At 40.1% G+C, this 26,414-nt stretch overlaps 1 protein-coding gene across 4 annotated transcripts in view; it reads right to left on the bottom strand.

Moving 5' to 3' along the window:
• LOC149170704 (protein S-acyltransferase 8-like) overlaps positions 1-26,414 on the bottom strand; it is a 404,753-nt gene that overhangs the window by 333,970 nt on the left and 44,369 nt on the right. For all 4 annotated transcript variants that reach the window (XM_089423992.1, XM_089423991.1, XM_089423990.1 and 1 more), the window contains exon 2: positions 15,910-16,095. In XM_089423992.1, the coding sequence (XP_089280118.1) occupies positions 15,910-16,095 (186 nt within the window). The remainder of the gene's footprint in view (positions 1-15,909; positions 16,096-26,414) is intronic.

Below are 26,414 nucleotides of genomic sequence, written 5' to 3'. Positions count from 1 at the left end.
AGGCACTTCACTGGTTACAAAGAAGTTCTCCATAATCTAATAGAGAAAGAAACCAACCTGGAAATTGTCCTTGGAGATAATATGAAATATCCCGTGAAAGGTGTAGGCAATGTCTCTCTTAAATTGAATCAAGGTAATACAATCCACCTACATGATGTATTATATGTACCTGATCTCAAAAAGAACCTGGTGTCCATATCGGCAATGGAAGACAAAGGCTACAAGGTGGCTTTCAGTGATGGCAACGTACGTGCATGGAAAAACAATATTAAAGATGCCTTCACTCTTGGGTTTCGAGTTGATTCATTATATCAAGTCGGAGGAAGTCTGCTAGGTGTCATGTCTTGTGACACATCTCTTCAGTCCGAACTATGGCATCGGAGGTTTGCTCACCTTCATTATAAAGCTCTACCTGATGTAAGAAAAATGGTGACCGGGATGCCCAAGTTCAGATTAGAGCAAGAAGGTGCATGTCCCGAATGTGCCGAAGAAAAGCTAAAAAGGGGACCATTCCCCTCAAGCCAAAGCAAGACCTCCAACATATTGCAGTTAGTTCACTCAGATATATCTAGTATGATGCCTGTGAACTCCTTGGGAGGATATTCATATTACCTCACTTTTACAGATGACTATTCTCACAAGACTTGGATATACTTCTTGAAAAAGAAGGATGAAGTGTTCTCCTGGTTTCGACACTTCAAAGCCTTGATCGAGAATCAAACCGAAAAGAAAATCAAGATCTTAAGGACTGATAATGGGACTGAATATGAATCTAATGAGTTTCATGACTTTTGTAAAGAGGTTGGCATTAAGAGGGAGACTACTACACCATATACTCCTGAACAGAATGGTGTGGTGGAAAGGAAGAACCGTACGATTATGGAAGTTGTCCGTGCTATGCTTCATGATCAAAGACTTCCGAAGTTTCTATGGGCCGAAGCTGCAAACACCGTCGTATATATACAAAACTGATGCTCCCATCAAGCATTGGGTTTTAAAACTCCTGAAGAAATGTTCACTGGTAAGAAACCTGATGTATCTCATTTTAGAATTTTTGGAAGCCCTGTATATTTTCATGTGCCAAAAGAGAAAAGGAATAAATTGGGTAAATCTGGAAAGAAAGGAATCCTCGTGGGCTATAGTGAAAATACTAAGACTATAGAATCTATGTAGCCGATCAAAGGGAAGTCGTGATTAGTCAAGATGTCACCTTTGATGAAGATATGGCTCTCAGCAAGGTGAATAATCTTCTTACTGTGAGGAGCTCTCAAGAAGCTGACACCAGGGAACTGAAAGAAAAAGATGATGAAACAATGCCCGATGTGGAAGAACCCATGGATCCTATTGATCCTCCTCCACCTGAGCCTTCCTCTTCTAGGAAGAGGCCTTCATGGCTTAGGGGGACACTTGATGATGCTGAAGGACACACTGCACCCCGAGGAACCTTCCGTGAAAGTAAGAAACCAAACAGGTATCAGGGATACCTGACCATCATGAGCACGATCATTCAAAATGAGCCTTCATCATTCTCAGATGCCATCAAGCATCAAGTATGGAAGGATGCTATGACCGAAGAATATGAGTCTATTATGAAGAATGATGTCTGGGAAGTGGTTCCCAGACCCCTGGACAAGACAATTGTCACTTCTAAATGGCTTTACAAGATAAAGCATACAACTGATGGAAGTACGGAAAAGTATAAGGCTCATTTTGTCACTCGTGGCTTCTCCCAGAAGGAAGGTATAGACTATGACGAGATATTTGCAACTGTTGCCAGATATAACACCATCCGCTCGATCATAGCCCTTGCAACTTCACAAGGATGGAAACTACATGAGATGGATGTTAAGACCGCGTTCTTGCATGGTTCGATCAAAGAAGAGGTCTACGAGGAGCAACCCGAAGGATTTGAGATTTACGATCGAAAATCTCATGTGTGCAGGTTGAAGAAGGTCCTCTATGGGTTGAAGCAAGCACCCCGAGCATGGTATGAGAGGATCGATAGCTACTTGATGAAGCTGGGATTCACTAGGAGTGAAGTCGATCCCAACCTTTACTTTAAGGTTGAAGATGGAAAACCTCTCATACTAGTGCTGTATGTTGACGACTTCTTTCTAACAAGTGCAGACCCTCTCATTCACAAATGTAAGAGGGAGTTGGCTTCTGAATTTGAAATGAAGGACCTAGGACTGATGCACTATTTCCTAGGACTTGAAGTTTGGCAGAAGCCAGGGGAAATTTTCCTATCTCAAGGAAAATATGTGGTGAAGATATTGTAAAGATTCGGTATGGTGGACTGCAAGCCCATAACTACCCTGATGGAGCTTGACTTCAAAAAGTTAAGCGGTAGTGCTACTGGACCTATTTTACGAAATGCCACCGAGTATCGTCAACTCGTAGGAGCATTAATGTTCTTAGTGAACTCCCGTCCAGATATATGCTTTGCAGTCAACACATTGAGTCAACATATGGTTGAACCTCACCACATACAATGGATTGGTGCCAAGAATCTGTTGAGATATCTTCGTGGCACAATTACTTATGGGTTAAGATACACTGTCGGAGATGTGAGACTACTTGGATACACTGATCCTAATTGGGCAGGCAGTGTGGTGGACCGTCAGAGCACTTCTAGGTGTTGTTTCTCCTTGGGATCTGCTTCGATATCCTAGATGAGTAGGAAGTAGAAGTCGATGGCTTTTAGGACCGCCGAGGCAGAGTATATTGCTGCTAGCATGGCCTCCTGTGAGACAGTGTGGTTGCAAAAGCTCTTCGGTGAGCTATTTGGATTTACATTGGATACCACTGTGATTCTATGTGACAACCAGAGCGGGATCCGTTTATCAAAAAATCCCGTATTTCATGATCGCTCCAAGCATATCGATATCAGGTACCGCTATATTCAAGATATGATGTAGCGAGGAGCAATAAGGCTCCAACATATCGGTAGAGATGAACAAGTCGCCGACATTCTGACAAAGCCCCTAGGAAAGGTCAAATTCCTAACTTTCCGAGTTCGACTTGGTATCGTTCAGAGACCCTCTGATGAGGGTCAAGTATGATGTACTGAGCTCTGGGAGCTCCAGGGGGGCGCGGGGTACTTCTTGGAGCAACATATGACCACAGGGTGACTCACCATCCCCTGTTGGTGCACTTTGTACAGGATAAAAGGTTCAACCTTCCCCTGTGACACCCCGTGGCGACTATGGAACAGGATGATTAGTTCTCTTGTGGGCTTGGATGATGTGTTCTCCATGGCGATTGTGGAACAGGATGATTTGTTCTCCTATAGGCCAAGATGATTAGTTCTTCGTGGCATCCACTGGACAAGATGATTCACTCTCCTGTGGACAAGATGATTAGTTCTCCTGTCGAGGCATCCTACCCATGCAGTCTGGGACTCATGGGAAGTACCTCTCATCTGATCAATGAGCAGGGAAATGAGGATAGGGACCATAGTAGTACCGATGGACGCATCGTTGTATCTACCGTACTCCCTATGCTAGGATGACCTTCATTGATCTGGGATCAATGATACTGGTCTGGGACCAGTGAGAGTGGTACACACTCTGAGACTGACTTTGGGTCAGTGGAGGATGGTATGATACATCCTCGATCATTTCTTCTTCTTCATAATTCGAGCAAAGCAGAGCAGAACCGAGCAAAGCAAAGCAAATCAGAGCAGACCAAGATGGGTCAAGCGATACCGAACAGTGCATTTGATGGATGGACAGCAGTGATAGTCTGACAGATTACAGATGAAGTTCTCCCTAGTTGAGAGGGAGTGTTAAAATTGACAACTAGGGCCAAACTTCATGTGGGTCACCTTATTAATGGCCGATAATATTTTATCTAGATTCCTCTCGTCGAGAGGTGTAGGATTGATCTAAAGATCATCCGATTCCGATAAGTATTTATGGAGATATGAATTTATTTTGATTATGGACTAATTGTCAAAGTCGGCCAGCAACTTATGTAGGCTCAGAAGCCCAATAGACACATCTATTCACCACCAACGTTTGAATATAAATATAGGATGTCTCCTCCTCATTTGGACACACACTTCTCATCCATATCTCTCTCTCTTCTGCGCAGAAAAGAGTCTCTCTCTCTCCTGCGCAAATAGGTCTCTCTCTCACACATGGGAAGGAAGGACGCAGTTTTCTAAGGGTCTACAATTGCAGATCGAAACTTTGACCAGCGTTGACCAGCATTCTCTCTCTCTTGACTGCGTAGTAGGTGAAGTTGACTCTCCTTGGAAAGCCGCAGTTTTTGGCATAGGAATCAAGGTGATCCGACCTCCGGTTTGGAAGATATTGACTGCCCTAGTTTAGGGCTGATTTCGCTGATCTAGGGTTTGATGTTGCTGATATAAATCAGATTTTTGTACTATTTCTCTCTGCTGAATTATTGAAGATAAAAGAAGATTCGATCAAAGGGTTTCCCCATATTGGGGTTTGTCCCTGGCTAGCCGCCACATCTTGTGTCTCTTGTCTTGGCTTGTTTTCTGTTGATCGTTTAATGTTGTATCTGCACTTATGTACATCTGATTGCTAATCTGTGGATAATAATAAAAAAGATAAGTAAACTGCTCTAAGCATAAAACATACCTAATCTTAACAGGTCGGCTGAGCATGGTGAACTAGGTGCATCTTTCTCGTCCAATAGGTGAATCTCGAGCAATCTCTGAACATCTCTGTGGATCCATGGAGTGTTGTCTATTGTTGTGGAGGCCCATGGCTCTCTAAACACACCCTACATGTGCCAATGTAGCCCTCTAGAGGGTTAGGACCCCATATAGGGAGACCAAACCCAAAATGGAGACCATTTGCAATCCTGCATAAGATTCAATGCATCCCCTAGCCTTCTCGTACAGCAAGTCATTAAAGGAAATCGAGTTAAAGAGCTTACTAACCATGGACAACAGGTGGACACTTCATAATGGCATGCCCTTCCATAGTGGGGTTTGGCATGTGCTAATGTCTCCAAGCTCCAAATGGGGTTAACCAAGTATCCTATTAGGTGGTTTCTACATTTAAAGGGAACAGTGTGTCCAGGGTACATCATTTAAACGGTGGTGGCAAGCGATAAAGAGATGAATGGAGTAGGGAATGAAAGGGCCAGCCCTGGGCCACATGCTGGGGTACAAGGGTAGGTAATAAAAGGGAAGCCCACCCTTGGGTATATAATGTATAAGAGGGAGCAATCGTGGTGCATGAGGTGCCCCAACCTTGATTTTTCCACCCTTCTTTATATGCCTTTTGCCTTTTATGATTTTTCTTTGATTAACTGCTTGGGGCTCAAGGGATAAGAGCATGATGTGTAAGGTATAGCAGTGGATATCCCCTTTAAGGTAGGGTGGTTCATTGCCCACCAGGGGTTGGGACAATCATGGGTTCCTGAATGATAAAGGAGGCTCATCTAGGGCCTATAGGAACCAGGGTGATGGCCATGAGAATGGGGTAGAGCTCATGCATTGGCTTTTGCCCACGTGCTAAATGTGTTTGTCCCAACCATCTTTTGCATTTTGTGGTACATTTTCCTGTTGAATGTGGCCAATTATGCTTTTACTTTTATTTTCAGCTACATCAACCTCTGGGGAATCATTCCAAGCCCAACCCAAGGTGTGGGAAAGGGGAGGGGGAAGGCTAACCCTATGTGGACCCAGTGGAGGGATGTGGACCCAGGTGGGAGAAATGATGAATGGGGTTATAATGAGTGGAAGGGGAGTGATGTATGTGGATGAGGGAGCGGGACCACGCAACCAAAATCAAGGTTTCCCATGTAGTACCATCCCTAAAGCCCAAAGGCCAGTAAAAGAGATCCCACGGGACTAGGGTCCAAGGTTAACATCCAAAAGAGGTTAGGGGGACGAAAGCACAGACCTAGCCCACTCTTTACCCCGAATCCCCCCATTAGTCCATGCCCAAAAATATCCATGATAAGCAAACTACAATACTCAATTACCAAATGACAAGGCATACCTTTAGGTTCGGGAGGCCCACCTTCAAACATACAATCATGACAGATAGGTGAGGGACCACATGGCTGGCTTAGGTGGCGGAGAAATGGCACAATGAGCCAGTTGCTGCAAGGGGCTGTTGGCTACTGGCTGAGGACCATCTTGGAGAAAAAAATTCTCCTAGGGATATCACCCACAAAATGGTGGGTAACCAATACTACCACAGGTGGTGGGTAACACAAATATCCCCTGAGCATCTGACTACTACTAGCCTTTGCACTATCCACTGAGAAAATTGCACTGTTGTTGACTATGCTACTGAGACTCCTGCTCTGCTATCAACACTGCTTTGCGCTTCTCAGCATCTAACTACTACTAGTCTACAACTGTCGCTCTAGAATTGACTGCATCAACTTACACTAATCCTCTTGCTACTAAATATTGTGGGACCCTGTAGCAAGGGTAATGATCCATGAGGAAACACCATTTGATTCAAACACCATCTGATGCTTGCCTCACTGGACCCTGCCCAAATCTTTGTGCAACTATGGGACTAAAGCTCCATATCGCCCCACCTCACCCTTAGAGCTATAGCTGCAAACATGGCGAAATCTTCCTCCAGCTTGGAGAACAATATGTCTATCTCTGCGAATGTTGTCGCCTAATCCTGCTTGTCCTTCTTCCTCTGAGAAAATTGGGTAATGTAGTGGCCAAACTCACCACAACTAAAGCACTTGATCTTAGATAGATCATTTTTCTTCTTCTTCTCTCCTTGCGAGCCTTGTCTCTGGCTGGGACCTTTTACTTTCCTTGTTGATGCAAGGACCACATTGTCTTCCTCCTTCACACCCTTCAATCCCTTGCTACTACTGTTGTTGATGGAGCTCTTTACTAGAGCTCGCCTCATTTCCTCCTGTGAGAGATTTGCCCACATTCGGTCCCACCTAGGCAACATATCTTGTCCCAGAATGCCTTGGAGAAGACCGAGGGAATCTTTCAAGCATGACAAAGAAGAAGTTGTCTCAAAGGGTTCAATTAGGAGACAATAACAGCATCGCAGTCAAAGGAGTTGAAAAGGCATCCATAGAGTTGGAATCCAATAACCATGTTCATCTCAGCAATGTCCATTATATACCAGGTTTGAAAAAGAATCTTGTCCCTGTTTCTTGTTTAGAAGATAAAGGAGATAGGGTTGCTTTTGTAGATGGCAAAGTACTCGTTTGGTCCAATGGCTCTAGTATAGATGACACTACAATTATTGGGATTCATGATGGAAGACTGTATAGACTTGTGTGTCATCCAGATCAAGCATTAGTACATTACGAAATAGATCCAAGTGAGTTATGGCACCGAAGGTATGGACATCTTCATTTTAGAGCATTGCCTAAATTAAGTGAAATAGTGTCAAGGGTTCCTCAACTAGAAATAAACAACGATGGTGTATGGAAAGGTTGTGCTCCTGGGAAGAACATTAAGAAACCATTTCCAAACAGTGACAACAAATCTAAGGAAGCTTAGGACCTCATTCATTCTAATGTATGTGGTCTTATGCCCGTAAAATCGCTTGGCGGTTCATTGTACTACGTGACATTCATTGATGACTTCTCTCATAAGACATGGATGTATCTCTTGAAGACAAGACATGAGGTATTTGACAAGTTCAAGGAATTCAAAGTTTAAGTGGTAAACTTGACAGGTAAAAAGATCAAGACACTGACATCTGACAATGGAGGAGAATACACCTCAAAGGAGCTTGTTGCTTTCTGCAAGCAGGTTGGGATTAAGAGGCAGTTAAGTATTCCCTATAATCCACAACAGAAAGGTGTAGCAGAACGAAAGAAAATGTCCATTGAAGAAACTATCAAAGACATGATGCATGATTTGGACTTATCGTTGTTCTTATGGGGAGGAGCATCACGGACAGTTGTGTACATTCAAAATCGAAGTCCTCATAGAGTTTTGGTAGGTATGACTCCTGAAGAAGCGTTCTCCCAAAGGAAGCCAGAGGTTGCACACATGAGAATCTTTGGTTGTCCTATATATATTCATGTTCCTAAGGATAAGAGGAACAAGCTTGAGCCTTAAGGATAGAAAGGCATATTTGTTGGATATAATGAATCTTCAAAAGCTTACAAAATTTACATGCTAGAACAGTGACGAATTGAGGTCAGTCGAGATGTCATCTTCGATGAAAAAGTAACATATTGGAGGTCTAAGGAAGTCTCCATAGATTCCATGGAAGAAGTAAAACAAGAAGCCTAGAGGGATAAGCACTCGAGTTCTACAGAATGTATCGATGGGCCAAAAGGGCCTCAAGATCCAGCAGAACCAATCATAGTTCCAGAGATCAAGAAGAGACTAGCATAGCTTAGATCCACATTAGAAGAGGCGGAAGGACATGCAGCTCCTAATCGCACATCTAGCAAAGTAAAGAAACCCAAGAGGTTCTCCAACTATGCAACTCTCATAAAGAAAACTTATTGATGAAGAACGTTCCACATACGAAGAAGCAACCAGCCAGCAAGTGTGGAAGGAAGCAATGAAACAAGAGTACCAATAGATCATGAAGAATGATGTTTGGGAGATTGCCCCAAGGCCTGAAGGGAAGTCAGTGGTGATGTCCAAGTGGATCGACAAGATAAAGCATGTTGCATATGGTAGTATTTACAAATACAAAGTGCAGTTCCTGGCTAGAGGATTATCCCAGAAAGAGGGAGAAGACTATGATAAGGCTTTTGCACCAATTTCCAAGTACACTTCTATTAGATCCATCATTTCACTTGCTGCTTCCATTGGATGGGAACTACACTAGATGGATGTGAAGACTGCTTTCCTCAATGGTGTGATTGAGGAAGAGGTGTACATAGAGCAACCTCGAGGGTTTGAGGTATATGAAAAGGAGTCTCATGTTTGAAGGTTGAAAAAGGCCTTCTGTGGACTCAAGGAAGCTCCAAGAGCTTGGTATGCTCATATCAACAGTTATCAAACGAGACTAGGATTTACCAAAAGCGAAGCCAATTTGAACCTTTACTTTAAGGTTGTGAAAAATGCACCTGTGATCTTATTATTAACTGTTGAGGATTTGTTCGACAAATACCAAGCCTCTTATCATTTAGTGCAAGAAGTAGTTGGCTTCTGAGTTCGATATGAAGGATCTTGGGTTGATGCACTATTACTTGGGACTAGAAGTATAGCAGAAACCTGGTGAAGTCTTCCTTAGTCAAGGGAAGTATGTGATAGAGATCCTTCAAAGATTCGCTATGATGGATTGCAAATCCATGACAACTCCTATGGTGACTAACTTGAAAAAGTTAAGAGGCCCTGATTCTAGATTGGTAGATCCATCTACGTACCGCCAACTGATTGGTATGTTGATGTATTTGGTTAACACCAAGTCGGGCTTTTGCTTTGTTGTAAATACCTTGAGCTAGTTTCAGGTAGAACCGAGACACGAGCATTGGATTGCAGCAAAGCACATCTTGAGATATTTGTGCGGTATAGTGAACTATGTCTTGAGTTATGTTGCAAACAAGGATGTACAACTTCAATGATATACAGACGAAGATTGGGCAAGAAGTGCTAAAGACAAGAAGAGTACCTCGAGAGTATGCTTCAGTTTGTGATCTGTTATGATATCGTGGATGAGCAAGAAGCAGAGGTTGATCGCACTCAGCACTACTGAAGCGGAGTATATCGCAGCCAATGAGGCTTGTAGCAAAGCAGTATGGTTCCGGAAGTTGTTTGCAGGATTGTTCAGCCAAGTATTGGAACCACAATGATGATACACTGCGATAATCAAAGCTATGTGAAGCTCTTAGAGAATCTTGTGTTCCATGATAGGCCGAATCATATTGAGATCAAGTACCACTACATCTGTGACATGGTGCAAAGGAGAGCAATAAGGCTCGAGTACATCTCCATCGATGAGCAGACAGTTGATGCTCTGACGAAGTAGTTTCCAAGGGGCAAGTTTTTGTACTTCCGAAACAAGGTGGGGCTCGTGGAGATCACCCCTCTCGTTGAGAGGGAGTGTTGATTTGTCTGCAGCACGGATGGACATTCTCCCAAAAAGGAGAATGGGTCCAAGAAACCCAAAGCGCACAGCAAGCAGTGTTGAGTGAGTGTCTCTTGGAGGAGGACCCTGATCACACACCAGAAATGGTGCAATGAGGTCTTGGACCTTGATCACACACCAAGAATGGTGGAGTGAGGTCTTTCAGCATCTGGACCCTGATCACACACCAGAAGGGTGGAGTAAGGTCCTAGACCCTTATCACACACCAGGTAGGGTGGAGTGAGGTTCGGTTCAGCATCTAGACCCGATCACCAACCAGGAAGGGAATGAGTGAGGTCTTGGCCCAGAGTGCTCACTAGGAAGTGTGAGTGACTGCTTGTTAGTTGAGGGTCTCAGCATTTTGGCCTAGGTAGTGGCCATAGGATCCAAGGACCAATCACTCTGAAGGAGTGAGTCATTATATGCTAATGGCATTGCCATGGGTTTGGTACCACGCCAGATATGGCTGCTAGCGGACGCTGATGACAGATGAAGATGTTGGTAATAATGGATAACCTTTTCTTTAGAGAATTTTTTTCAATTTGAGAACATTTATAATGGTGAATATGAATACCTCCCTAATTAAGAGGGAGTGTTGAATTTGTAATTATGGTCGGTCTTCATAATTTACTTGTTGTCACTTGATGTAATTGTATTTATCATTGTAAAGCATATTTATGGATGCTTGAGTCAAAGGAAAATTTATTTTGAGTCAAAGTCCCATTGCGACTTTTAAAAGATGTAAATTTGAATTTTTAAAAATTATATTTTTGGCTCCAAATGTGACAAGTCGGCTTCCCTCCAAGTCAAGTTTCCCCTGGCCAAGAGACGCATCCATTCACCCTAGACAAACTACTATATAAAGGCAGCTCAACCTACTCATTTGGGCAATTCGCATTCCTCACTCGACAGTTTTTGGGCAAAGGAAGCGAAGGACGAAAAAGGATGAAAAAGGACGAAATCTTCTCTCTCTCTCTCTCTAGCATATCACACGTGGCTTAATCTCTCTCTCTGTGATTCGCATCTTTCTCGGGTATAACTGTTGTTGGGGGGGTGAAATTTTCTGAGTTACTGGGCAGTTATTGGGTGCTGAAATTTTGGGCTACTGGACAGTTGCTGGTAGACCAAAATTTCTGGATCAGACAGGTAGAACGAAGTGCAGGATCAGTTTGGGTGACTTGACTTGGAGGAGAAGACCAGGTTTGACCATAGGTTTAGGTGTGTCTCTTATTGAACAAGAAGAATTTCTCTATTGAAAAGGTTGTTGGGTTTTTCCCCGTAGTGGGTTTTCCCAGGTTAAATCTTGTCTCTCTTTTGTACATTGTGATTTCTATTGTTCTATTGTTCTTTATCGTTGAATTTCTGACGTACAATCATAGAATGATATATTGGAACAAGTTAAAAGAAGATCTACATCAAAAGTAATTATCGAAATTTCAAAAATATTGTGCTAACCCTAATTGCACTAGAAACTCAACATGCGCACTGCCAAAAGAAGATAAATTCGGCCCATAGAATTCCTTCCCTCTAGCCCTGCAAAAACACCACCAAAAATCCAACGCCAAATAGGAAAATTCTACTGCAATTAGTCAGCTCTTCCAACCCACATGTGCCACACAAACTGCTTCTACACATAGGAAGTGTGCAGAATTGGACAACCTATTGTAATGTAGCCCTGTAGGAGCCCAAAAGTCGACTCCCCTTTATCCCAACTAGGGGGACACTCGAAGTTTTTCGACAAATGGGTGGAATTTCGCCTGAAATCCCTGTGTTGAACAACATGTGTGGAGAATCCAATTTCGATCAGACATGTGACATTGGAAGGAGAATGCTAAGGGCTACCGCAGGTCGCAATTCTAGACCTTAGAGATCCGAACTTTCAGAAATACAATAGATTCAAGATCGAGATCCTAAAAGCAAGAAAAAGAATGACTCGAATCAAGAAAATAGAAACACCAAGTAATCAAAATTGGATGGATGATTTGAAGAATGCGATCGAAGCTAAGATAAATAGTTTTATCTATGCCATGGAAGCTGATACCGATGGTATGAAAGCAAATTTGAAGAAAGGCATGAACGATTTGAAGAAAGACATGGAAGGTCTGAAGGAAGGTGGGACAAAGCTGCTACAAGAAAGGCCTCCTAATGACGAAAAGGTAGTAGAGGAAACTCATGATGAGAAAAAAAATGTTAATCGTGATTTCATAGAATCTAACATTAGATTGAAGACCCACCATATTCCAAAGATCGATATAAGGAAGTTTGATGGCAAGGATCCCATAACATGGATACTACAGATGGAGAAATATTTTGATCTACATGATGTGCAATTGTTATAAAAGGTACGTATTGCATCTTTATATTTAGAACCGAATCAATTTTTATGGTATAAAGGGCTTTGTTCTCGTAAACCACTTGTCACCTGGTCAATTTTCACGGAGGAAATGATAGCACATTATGAGGATACAAAAAGCAACACCTTCTTTAGCCAATTGATAAATCACAAACAAAAGGGTTCAATGGCAGAGCACATTGAGGACTTCCAAAAATTGAATATAAGGATAAATGATATTCTAGAGAAGCAGAGGATTGATGTCTTCATAGGGACTTTAAAGGATAACATTCAACATGAGGTTCGTCTTTGGGAACCTGATTCATTGGAGAAGGCATTTAGGTTGGCAAGAAAAATTGAAAGCAAAATTATGGCAACAAGAAATCCTACCACTCACAATTATAAAGATGGAATTGTTTTTGCTCCTAGTCTTCCACAACCTACAAGGTTGACACCACAACAATTGGAAGAAAAAGGAGAAAACGACCTTTGTTACAGTTGTGATAGAAAATACACTAAAGGTCATAAGTGTGCTGAGAAGAAATTATTTTACATTGATTGTGAAGAGGAGGAAGAAAAGGATCAAGAAATGTCAAAAGAAGAGGATATACACTAGGAACCAACCTCAGAGAAAGAAGAAATGAATCCGACCATATCTTGTAATGCATTGGCAGGAATTACCACTCCTCAAACTCTCAAGATAGAAGGACATATCAAGAAGAAAAAGGATAACCTCACTTTCGTGCAGAATTGAATGAAACAACAGGCAAATCAACATCGCAGCGAAAGAAGTTTTGACATAGGCCACTGAGTATTTTTACAACTACAACCATACAAACAAATGTCCCTCAAGCAAGCTAAGAAGGATAATAAATTATCACCAAAGTACTATGGCCCTTACAAAGTGTTGCAAAAGATTGGTACTATGGCATATAAATTGGCGCGTCCTGCATCTTCCCGAGTGCCCCCAGTTTCCATGTTTCATGCTTAAAGAAGGTTATAGGTAACAAGCTCCTAGTTCAAACAATATTGTCGAAACTTGATGAGGAAGGAAAAATCATATTGGAACCTAAAGCAGTCATGGTAACAAGAACCCAACAGCTACGAAATTGATCAATTTCATAATATCTCATTAAGTGGAAGAACTTACCCGCTAAAGATTCCACATGGGAGGACGAGAATTTTATACATAAGCATCCATAACTACTCAAGTGTTGAGGACAACACTTTTTGAAGAAGAGGGGCATGTTAGGTCTCTATACTACTAGTGTAGCCCCTTATCATTATTAGTGCAACCCCCTTATTGTATTATTGTGCCCATGTAGTCCCCATGTTGTTATTATTCTTGTCCCCAATAGAAGCTCACTATTGTTATTGTTGTGCCCCTACAATATTATTGTTATGTAGGCTCTGATTATATTAGGACCACTTAGACTTCTATATATAGAAAGGAGGTATTGTCATTTGTATCATCCAAGAATTGTTCATTTGTGTAATGCAAAAGAGGTTGCCCCTCCGAAGAGGCTGATTTTTAAGTCATTGATCTATCTTTTCTATCTTTTTGTGAGCTGGGTTCATAACATCCTTTCACCTGAAGTACTCTAGGCCCATGTGTTCCCCTAGGTGGACCCCACAATCCACTAACTCGCCTACTTTTCCTTGATGGTCGAATTGCCTCCACTAGTGGCCCCCACCTTCCACTATGAACTTGATTTTCCCCTTTTCTCCTAAGTCCAAAAATGCCAGAATGTACCTCCAATGCCAAAATTTCAAAATGGGATATCACAAAATGTGATAACCAAATATGACTTGCCCATAAAGTATCCAATTTTTTTAGTAAATAATAAAAAAATCTATTTAAGAATAATATATAAATGTATGAGAGAATGCTATTACAATTGAGGGTCCCATATAAATACTAGGCAAGAGTGCCCTTTAATAAGAAGCCACATCTTTTCATAGACATGTCATTTTGCATGTCTCTTTATTAACTAATAATTAATTATCATTATTTATTATTTATATTATTTTATATATTTATGTTCATAACACTGTAGTGTATGAAACATTAAATAATAATGGTACTTAAAGTATACTAGAAAAAGAAAATATCAAGAATGAAGAATGCATAAAATTACAGAAATTATCATCCAAGATTGAATATCTATTTCTTACTGAATAGCATAAAATTTGTACATGGAATTTCAAGAGAAAATTCCTCAATAAAGTAAAATTTAGTTCCAGTACTGATTGTAATAGTATTTTCCTAGTTTTCCATTGTTGGGTACTCCTGATATTATAATAAAAACTAATAACAGTGCCTTTAATCTACAGCTTGTAAGGCCATATGACATCATCTGATAACAAGGACACCAAGTCGAAGTTAGAATTATGATAGTATCGTGATTCATCAATGAACTAAGCCAAGAAGGAATGGTTGAGAAGTTGTGATGTCACATTTACCATGTTTAAGATTTTTTATATATAGATGGCTCAACTGAGAAAGAGGAGTCTATCTTCAATATTGAATTTAGTTACCATACTATCAAATGGTTTGACCCAAAGTTCTGGGTTAAGTCATATAGCACCATCAGAGAGTTGAGCATTACTGAGGATGACATCCTCGAATCATAGAGAAGCCAACTAATGGGAAATATTACTGGCAGCAATGAGTGACTCCCAACCATATGGAAACATATATTATAATAATTATTATAAAATATCATCAATCAATCTAGGGTTAGATAGAATGGACAAGAATTAGTGAAATTGTTCTGAGCAAGATAAGCTATCAATATCTTTTTCTAAATTAGATGCACAAATTATGCATAGCCTACCACTACTAAGACATACATTGTGCTTGTAGCTGTGTGCCTAGAACCAAACTAATGAAAGCTTGCCCAATGTCATAAAAATGTTGTCTGTGTGTACTGAAAGAGCACCCTTACATTTGTAAGGGATATGTGTGGCTAAGAAATATGTTCATATGTATGTAGAGACGAACAAATTACTAGACAGTCAGACATAAAGGATCTCCTATATTGTACAATATTTCTTAGTAAAAAATGCACCAATATCCTTCAATCTTTTTCTCCTTCATCTGATCAGTGTGGCTTAGATTTGAAATAAATTCCATAAAAATAACCATGGTGGCAAGTATATCCCCTAGAACAGAACCTAAAATGTTGGTTCTATATCCAGAAATCACAAAATCCAGATGGATTAGATTTGCAATAATTCCATACAAATAACCATTGTAGCAAGCATATCCCTGGAACAAAACCTAAATTGTCTTCTATACCTATAAATCATGAAATCCTGATCATACGACATTCAGGTGTGCCAATATCTACATCAAACAGAAAGTACATAACCAAGACAAATACTGACTAAAGATTAATCCCAACTGCAGAGGCGTATTCCAGGATTCCCTCTAATTGACAAATCGAACTTCAAGAAAAGAAATATGTAATTGAATTTGTAGGTCACAACCATGGAAAATGAAGGGCTCATAACCAATCACCGTCTAATTAAAGATTTGAAAAGGTGTAGGATACTGACATAAATTGTATACACAATTGTCACCACAAGAATTGCATAACCACTGTTGTACCCCAGAAATTTGTGCAAAAGTTTCCCAGCAACAAAGGCGCAAAATATTGCAACGGGAATAACAATCAGGAACAGTGTGACAACCAAAGACCGTACATCAGGTCCAAATATGAGTCTTCCACAAAGAAAAAATTTCTGCAAACAACAGGTAAAAATTACAACCACTGTCAGTTTCTTCGCAACACAAATGCATATGTTACTAAAGTAGTAATTATACAGGTGGTTTTCCAAGAGGACCCCTGATAAATTTACTGTTTGAAATAGCTAAATATGCTTCAAAACTTACAGTTTTGGAATGTAAGTACAATGGCCTATAATTCAATATAAGCATTTAAGTAGCGTAAGTGGGAAACAAAGTAATAGCCAGTCTGTAAAATGCATATTTTAATAAAAAGAATTTTCCCGAAATTTGTTTCCAGTAGTATCACATGTTTAATTTCCCCAACAAGGAGGTAGATAAAACAGTTTGACTGACACTTAAAGGCCTTCACTGTTCAGACAGTGATTTCTTATCTAGATCATTCATATTTTTTCTTTTATTCTCTTTCTAATAGGGAGTCTGGAGTATCCATTATAGAACGATGACCCAAACAGATCAGGGAAGTGTACAGGATTGATCCACAATGCATTGTAAATTTGGTAGAGTTAACCGTCAAAATGTATCTGCATTTTTCGAGGCATTCATCCTAGCAAGATGAACATGAGGACATGGAGACCAGCTGACATTTTTCCAAAGGTCATCAGTGGCATCAAAATTGGTGGATGAACATGCTAAAATGGCTTCCTATAGACCATGAGATAGTGCTGTATATTCATCAGAAAGATCTTTTGCTGGAGCAGTCAAACATGCATTCTGAGACTTGTTCCTATCATACTAGTTCATGTATCTACAAGTCTGAATGAGTCCAAAATCTCACAGGCCTGTATTAGTCGAGCAGCTGAAAGCAAGTATTTTTATATAGCGCTTTACCACCAGTGTGCATCTGGACATAAAATCTGCCAATTAAAGAAAAGAGCCAAAACAGGGACTTCATTCGAAGAGCTCAAAAAGTCATGGGAAGCCACCGGATGTACAGTGGTGTCTGATGGTTAAACAGATGGAAGGACAAGACCCTTCTTAATTTCATGGAAAGTTGACCTAAGGGCACAATTTTTATGAAATCCAGTGCATCAGCACATTTTAAAGATGAAGCATTATTACATGAATTGTTGGATGAATCTATCAAAGGAGGTATGCAGCATGTGGTGTAAGTAATCACTGATAATGTTGATAATTATGTGGTCATGAGCAAGTTGATAATGGAGAGGCACCACACATTGCGTTGGACAGCATGTGCTGCCTATCATATAGATTTGATGCTTGAGGATATACACAAACTCACATTTGTCAAGGCAACCATTAATCAAAGCAGGAGCATCACTAAATACATATATAAACATGCATTAGTCCTTAGTACCATAAGACAATTAATAGGGAACAGTGAGTTGTTGCACCATGGCACTACACGTTTTGTCACCAATTTCATTTTTCTTTGGTCCCGTGACAGTTGTTAATTGGAATTTGGAGCTGACAAGGATGTTTCTTTATGAAGAGTGGCACAATTGTGCATATAGCACAAAACAGCATACGAGAGATATTGCTCGGGTCATCAACCAAGATGACTTCTAGGAAAGGGTGGAGGAAGTGTCGGTGATCAGGGAAGCTCAAATAAAGGTTCTTTGCTTGGTTGATGGTGAAAAACCTACAATGGACTACTTGTATGAGGCCATTATCAATCCAAAGAAGCTATCAAATCTTTCTATGAGGAAAGATATTCAAGAGATGATGGACTTCACAAACAATTAATGTAGAAAATTTGAATGTTGGTAGCCCTCCCAGGGGTGCATGGGAGCGGGAGCAGAAGCGGGAGCGGGGAGCGACATTTTCACCCCTAAATTAACAGAACTTCTATCGTGAGATATTCCACCTAATGAACGGTCCAGATTGACTACAAAGTTACAATATTTTACAAAGCGATTTTCTCAAAAATTTCCTTTTGGGGGAGCTAACCCCAAACCCTCGGCAGGCGGGGCTCAAAGGTTGTTGTCACTGCCCCTGGACCCCCTTGCAACAATAGCGGGGGAGAAAGCCCCCCCCCCCCCCCCCCCCATACCCCCCCATACCCCCCCGTCAAGTACTCGGATCCAAATGCAATCAAAACAAGATATATGAATTAGGAAGATAATCAGGCTCCACACCCAACATTATGAGAATAAAGATGTTCTAACTTGTGGACCTATGTTTGATGAAGATTATAACTACAAGATTATTGATGTTATATGGTTTAATCCATGTTTCTATGCTTTTTTGTAACTAATTCATCCTTCTACATGCTTTTGTTCACATATATGCATCAAAATAAATAAAAATATATATTATATAAAAAAACACTCCCAAAATTACTCCCAACACGAAAGCTTCTGAAAATTGTCGCTCCCTGCTTCCACTCCCATTTCCAAGCAACCTTGTTCTTAGTTTCATCTTCATAGTGCTTGCTTTGATGACTTTGCTAATAGCCCCCTAGTGAGTGGTAAGTTGGCAACTCCCTACATTGATGGACATTCTTATGTCAGGGGTTGTTATTTGGGCATCATCGAGGTGGATCTATTAGGACACATGGCTTAAAGAAACATTTGTTGTATTAGCCCTGTAAAAGTCATCACATTATGTAAGGGTGGAAACACCCATCTCACTAATGCCTTAGCACACCTATCTCCTATTCTCCACATGGACCATTTATCTTTTGTATGCACACCTCCTTGGCCATGGCCATCATTCTTCATGGCAGACTCACAATTCACAATTATTTTATGCTCAACAAGGCCATGTTTTACATTCTCCAAGGCAAGGAAGAAGCTTTATTGCATTCTCTAGGGCAAACTAGATCATCTCCAAGTCAAAGCACCCAAAACACCCTCTACCTTTTCAAGCATTATTTCATCATTAAAGTTGTTGGAAATACTAAGGGTGGGGGGAGTGAATCAGTATTTCTTTTTCAGTTGTTACTTTACCAATTAAGATCACTTAGATAAACACAAAATGAACAATAAGAATAAATACTTTTATTAATCAGGAATAATGAGGACTTCAATCCTCTTCTTTACAATAAATCAAGTACAATAATAATTAGGGCTCCAACCCTAGATGAAGACACCAATCTCCAATCCACCAGGCTCCAACCTGTATTTTGCCAAGCACCGACTTGGACTTCACGAGGCTCCAACCTCTAGGGCACCAACCCTATCTTCGCAATGCTCCAACCTTGTCTCTATGAGGCACCAACCTCTAGGGCTCCAACCCTTTCTCTGGTACAAGCTCCAACCTGATCTTCTTGAGGACTCCTATCCTCTAGGGCTCCAACCCACGACTTCAATTCTTCAAGATAAGTTTAATAGTTCTTCAAGGCTCCCAATATCTTCTGCAACCAACCTTGACAAAATCTTCACCTTCAACACTGCCCTCACTTAATCTCTAAATCACTTCATCAATGACAACTTTATCTTCTCAGAAGTTGTCACCACAACTCTTCATTTTACCCAAACAAAATCTTCAAGGTCACCTCATGATGGCTTCAACAATGCATCATGGTCTCCAATAATCCTTCCAAGATCAGCTTCTATTTTGCTTCCAATTCCCTTCAATGGGTCTTCAATGTCAGCTCCAAAGCACTCTCCAAGATCTACAAGGTTCGAAGGCTCCAAAATAGTCTTCAAGGTTTTTCTTCAACAATAAGATCTATCCACTTCAAGTCTGCTTCAAAGATGATCAAGTGTGCTCCAGAACTACTCAAGAGGCAGCTCCAAGATGTCTCCAATGGATGCTCAAGATTCTACAAACAACATTAATGATACTTCAATCTCCAACAATATGTCTTCACTGCTCTAAGTGATGCTTTAAGTGGTCTCTTACAGCTGCCTTCAATACACTTCCAATATTGTAGCTTCAACCAAGGTCTTCAAGAGTTTTTTCACTATTAGACAATCACAGTTCTGAAGTGTAATCACTCTCCACAGGTTCGAAGGATGTGCCACAAAAGAAGAGATGTCACCACAGGTTGGTCCGAGTGAGGTATGAGTTCTTAAGCTTTGACTGTTCAGGTATACCACCGAACTTCAAGCAGACTTGCCAATACACCTTCCACGAGCTTCTTGTCTCCACAAATCTGAGCTATCAAATATGATTGTCCCTGTACGAGATATATACCTGCACAAGTGACTAAGGTAAGGTGAAGTTCGAGTTCTAGAACAGAGTTATCAAGCCTTCACAAAATGTTGTTTGTAACAGGTCTGAGGTAGAGCTTCTCCAACAAATATGAGGTTCATAAAACTGTTGAATGTTCTGAGTTGCTTCAGGTCTGAGGTAATTATACTTATCCACAAGTCTGAGCCTGAGGTGGCTGTTTACTAGTCTGAGCTCTGTGGTATAGTCTGAGGGTATATATGTTAGTGACTATCCACAAGTCTCCACTATAGTATAGTCCGAAGGTCAAAATGTGAGAGACTGTCTACAAGTCTCAACAGTAGTATAGTCCAAGGGTCTGCAATCCGAGTCTAGGCCTCTTCCTTAGGCCTGTCCGCAAATTAGTCACAGAACTGAGCTCTTCTGACCACAGGTTCAGACCACAGGCAGTTGTCCGAGCTCACTGTGCTAGTAGTCTTTTGTAGTCCGAGTTCCGTGTCCAATCTCCACCACAGAAATTACCCAAACAATAAATTTTGAAGTCCTTCTCTGCCTCCTGTCTCAATTCTTCCCTTATCTCTGAATTGTTCACCGAGATTCTTGCTTGAAATGAAGTGTTTAACTTGTATTTATACTGGTTTTGACCCATAGCGAAGAGACGTGTCTTTTTGGAGGAGAGTCCGACTTGCTCATGTCGGCTAGCATAAAAAATGAATTATTCCAACTTGAAAATTCATTTTCTCTCAATCTATGAGGAGTTAGAGTAATAGCTCATTGGAAAGAGAAAAATGTCCTCTACAAGCAAGTGCCAATTTCATCCTTAGATAAGCTCATTTTACCATCAAGAAAATTATATTTTGTGAACTGTCATCATTATTTCATTCATGGCAGCCATTAGGATTTTATCTTTATGTTTTAGGCATTCAATGTTTAGGGCTCCTTCTTCATAGACTTAGGCCATCAAGATTATTAGGATTAGGGATTTCATTTTATCTCTTAGGCCTTCAAGTTTATGACATGCAAGAAGAGAGTTTCGTCACATGTGTTCTTCATTTATTTGGATTAGGGCATCTTCAAAGGCATCATGGGCATCTAGGGCTTCAATCATGCTAGGGATTTTAGGGCTTCATTGATTTATGCTTGCACCGTTATAGGGAAAACCATGTAGCTAAGAAATATCACTTCAAAGGGTTAGAGTTTGTCATTATTATGCATGCATGTGCCTAGGAGGGTTTCATGGTAAGGGCTTCTTCATTCATCATCATGCATCATTAGAATATTTGCCATCTCCAACAATGCCATATTGATATCAATGACAACTTTGACCAACAATAGTGGGGTTGACTTCTCTTAGGGTAGCAATGAGGTTTAAAAGTAACAATGTGGAACATCTTATGAGTAAAGAAAGGGTCACATCATGTCGAGAACATTCCTATGGACCAAGATCAAAGTGAAAGCAAGCAAGTCAGGCTTTAAATCTCGAAAGCAAGATAATTTTGGACCAAATCAACGAGTTGCCCACCTTTTATCTAGTTGTTGGGGGCAAAGAGCATCTTATAGCAGACATTGAGTCTCTTTTGGTCTTTTAAAGTTCTTCCAAGTCAATCCAAGCCAACATACAAAGAAATGAAGTATTAAAAAGCAAATTAAGCAAGGGACAAGCACAAAGAAGGGAGTTGTCCACTTTTGAGCTTGACATCAAAGGTCAAAGGGCATTAAAATTGGAATGTTGGGTTTCTTTTAGCAAAACATTAGGTCATCTCTTGCCTTGGAAGGCATCTACAAGTCACTTCAACCGTTCTACAAGCAAAAAGTTGGACCAAATCATCATGTTGTTGCCTCCTTCAAGCAAATTGACCTCTCCTAATGTGGACATCACACCTCTTTGAGGGGTTTAAGCAATGTAATAATCAAGTATTACATAATGACTTAATATCCAAGCATTTTGTGGATAACAAATCAATATTTCTTTAAGTTTCTTAGACCATGTCTAAAGAGCAAAAGGAGAAATGTTGATAGCAATGTTATTGGAACTAGACAGGAACCAGTAGAACTAGTCAATCCAACCAATTTGGGACAATTTCCGGTTCAGCCAGTCTGCAAGGCCCACGGCCACGTGGCCCAAGCAAAGAAAAACATTTTTTTCCCCTAATTTTTAACTCTAATCTAGCCCCCCCTAAAGCTATTTAAACACCCCCACCTCCTCTATTTCACTCACACTATTCATTAGAGTCTCTTGCAATTCTTGTGCAGAATTCGGTGACAAGAATTCAGAGAGTTTTTTGCAGGGTTTTTCTGAGGGAGATTTTTGCAGATTTGAAAAGTTGATTGGAGCCTTGGAGATTTGTTGGGTTGATTACTAAAAGAGATCTTCAAGCTACTTCAAAGATTTTTTTTCCAAAGATTTTTGGGTTTTCTTGAGTGGTTTTTGAAGCTGGTTGAAAAAAAAAAAAAAATTGTGGGGCTGCTACATAACTGATTTGAGAGAATTTTGGAGTTTATTTTCTCCAGAAAATTTAAAGAGTAAATCAAGGTAATTTTCACCATCTATTTTTGTTCCATTTTTCTCCAGAAATCAATTCTTTTTTACCAAAAAAATTTTAAAAACCCGGTGTTTTTATGCAGATTTGTAAGGGCTACTCCAGAGCTGATTTGGGAGGATTTTGGAGTTGATTTTCTTTAGAAAATTAAGAGGGAAAATCAAAGTATTTTTTTCAACCATTATTGTTCTATTTTCCTCCAAAAATCTATTCTTTTCTCTAAAAATTTTAAAACCCTAGTGTTTTTATGCAGAATTTGTGGCCATTATTTTCTTCTATTTTTTTCTCAACAATTGTTGAAATTTGCAGGGTTATTTTGAGGGATTTCATTGGCAAATTTGTGAGGGATATTTTGGAGTTGATTGAAGAGTTTATTTTCTGATTTGTGGGAGCTTCTTCTCTTCTCAAAATTTCCAGTTCTCCATATTTTTCGTGGCCTCTATTCCTCTTTTATTTTTCTCTAAAAATAAAATTGCCATAGAATTCTAAAAACCTTAGGGTTTTCTATGCAGATTTTTCATTTCTTCCTGTAGAAGTTGTCATGTCCCCCAAAAACAAGAATGATTCGGCTTGAGTTCACTGCCATTTAAATGAACAAGAGATAAAAGTCTACAACTATTGAGAGAAGAAAATTAAGAGTGGGGAGATCAATAAAATTAAAAAACACCTAGCACATTGGAGAGGGCAAGTAAAACCTTGTGAAAATCTATTTGATGATCTTAAAGCAAAGATGCAAAGTCTTATTGAAGCCTACAACTTAGAAAAGGGGAAAAACAAAATAATTAAAATGATATAGGAAAGATTCAAAAAGATGATTCTATGCTTGATGACCCTGATTTTGAAGACTATATGCTCAATTTTAAAGATTCATCTAGTTTCACTGCTAGAGTTGGAGAGGGTAGTTATGGCCCTAGTTCAAGTGCATTTAACTTGAAGAGGACAGCGGCCCATAAATGGATTGACTCCTTTGTACCTCGCACCACCTCTGGTTTCAATTAACCTTTGATGTTAAATGGAAGAACACAGAGAAGGAGGTTGCATATGAATGCATTGTTATATGGTGGTATGGTGCAAACATACCTTTTAATGCTACTAATTTTGCATATTATCGGTCCATGATTGATGTTATAGCTTCATGTGGAGCAGGCTTCAAAGGCTCTAGTTTTCATGATATAAAGGGGCCACTTTTACAAAATGAGATCCAAAGAATACAAGAGTACCTTACAGAGTTAAAGCAATCACAGACCAAAACAAGATTCACACTTATGTATAATGGATGGACTGATGGTAGATCTCGCACCATACTAAATTTCTTAATTACTTGTCCAAAAGATACTATGTTTCTCAAATATATTGATGCATCCGATCAGGTGAAAGATGCACAATTGCTATTTTGTCCTTTGGATGAAGTAGTTATGCAAGTAGAGGTTGAAAATGTTGTACAAGTGATCATAGATAATGTCTCTAAATATGTTTCCGCTTGAAAGATGTTGGAGGAAAAACACCCCACCATTTGGTGGTCTCCATGTGTAGCTCATTATTTGGACCTCATGCTTGAGGATATTGGCAAAAGTGAGTTGGTGAAGAAATGTGTGGATGATGCAAAATCCATAACCAGGTACATCCACAACCACTCATGGATTTTGAACATTATGAGAAAGCACACACGGGGGTAAAGAGCTTGTTCGATCAGCCATCACACAATTTGCAACCAACTTTTTTTTTGCAATCCCTTGTTCGACAAAAATTGAACTTGAGAAAGATGTTTTCATGTGATGAATCAAATGCATCTTAGTGGAACAAAAAGGTTGAAGGGAAACAGATGATTGACTAAGTGTTTGACAAAATATTTTGGTCAAAAGCAAAGGAGATTGTGCTATTTAGTGAGCCTCTTGTTAGAGTTTTGCGGATGGTGGATAGTGATAAACCTGCCATGAGTTTTGTTTATGAGGCCATGGATCAGGGCAAGGAAAAAAGAAAGGCAGCATATGGGGATAAAAGACATAAGTACATTCCTCTATGGAGAATCATTGATAAAAGATGGAACAAACAACTCCACAAACCTTTACATGCAGTTGGCTACTACTTAAATCCAAGGTAAGTAGTTTTGGATTTCAATGCTCATTGCTTGTATGTTTTAACTTTTAACTTTTGATGACATGATGAATATGGTTTTGTTTTAAACTTTTAAGGTACCATTACACTACAAATTTTGAGGTTGATGGGGAGGTATTAGGGACATTGTATAAATGCATTGAGCGCATGGTCCGAGATTCCAAGACTCAAGATTAGATTCATAACAAGCTCTTGAATTTCAGTGAGTATCGATACCTTTGGCATTTCTTTGGCTGTAAGAAATAGAGCAAAGAATCCCCCAAGTAAGAGCTGTCAAAATTTGCAAATTCTTATATTACTCATTTCAATTTGCAATTGTTGAGTCCAAGTTTCAACTTTCAAATTCATTTGCTAATACTTCTTTTCCTTCCATTAGCTCGAGTCTGGTGGAAGTATTCACCTCAACAACATTTTATATGTTCAAGGTTTGAAGAAAAACTTACTTTCTATTTCTTGTCTAGAGGATAAGGGTGATAGAATTGTTTTTGTTGATGGCAAGGTTTTGGTTTGGGGTAAGGACTCTAGTATTGATCATGTTAGGGTAATTGGGATTCGTGAGGGGACATTATATAGACTTTTTACACCTCTCAAGCCCTAGTTCACTTAGATGTGAGCCCTTCCAAACTATGGCATAGAAGGTATGGACACCTTCATTACAGGGTTTCTCCATCTTTAAATCAAATGGTCAATGGCATCCCCGAATTGAAGGAAGAATATGAAGGGACCTGTAAGGGTTGTGCTCTAGGCAAGAACATGAAAAATCCATTTGCAAAAAGTGATACCAGATCTCAGGAAGTTTTAGATCTCATTCACTCGGGATGTATGTGGTCCTATGGGCAGTAAAATCTCTTAGTGGGCATCAATATTACGTGACCTTCATTGATGATTTCTTAAGGAAAACATCGTTATATCCAGTGTTGCATGAAATGCCCCCCGCCGCCCCCCCCCCCGGCGGATTTAAACCGGGATCCACGTCCCATACAGATCTGTGGGGGATCCGCAATTCGAAGATCCAAAACCGCAAATCGGGCCAAAAATAACGGTTCTTGTAATTTTGGAACCGTTTCGGCCTGATCTGTGGTTCCGAATTTCCGAACCATGGATCCAACATTGGATCTGCCTCGAATCCACGGCGGAGATTCGAGGCAGATCGGGCACGAATCCGTACGGTTCCTTAGCAAATCTGATGCCCAACAAGTGGTTCCGTCTGGCCGACCCCAAAAAACCTTTTTTTTTAAACTTGAGTTGGGGATGGGTTTAGGTTGAGTTAGGAAAATGATAGATAGGGATAAAGCTCATTTCCTCAGTCTTGTATTTTTGGAGAGCTTGGAGAAGAGAGGAGAAGAGAGCTTGGACGAGTCAAGGAAGAGGAGCTAGGAGCAGTTAAGGAGGAGGAGCTTGGAGGAGTAAAGAAAGGCTTCCATCTACAAGAGCTAAAGAGGTAAGTGCAAAAACCCCAAACTCCTTCATTTTTCTGTCATTGTTGTTTGAATTTTTTCTCCTCCCTCTCCTACTCTTTCCCATTCTTTCTTCTTGCTCATTTCATTACAGGTTGTCCATATATATTCATATTCCAAAAT

Source organism: Pinus tabuliformis, chromosome 4_2, assembly GCF_031772625.1.
Source record: "Pinus tabuliformis cultivar Carrire ecotype Pingquan chromosome 4_2, CPIR1, whole genome shotgun sequence".
Lineage (NCBI taxonomy): Eukaryota > Viridiplantae > Streptophyta > Pinopsida > Pinales > Pinaceae > Pinus > Pinus tabuliformis.
Note: the sequence above shows the minus strand (reverse complement) of the source record. Positions and strands in the feature narration are given on the sequence as shown.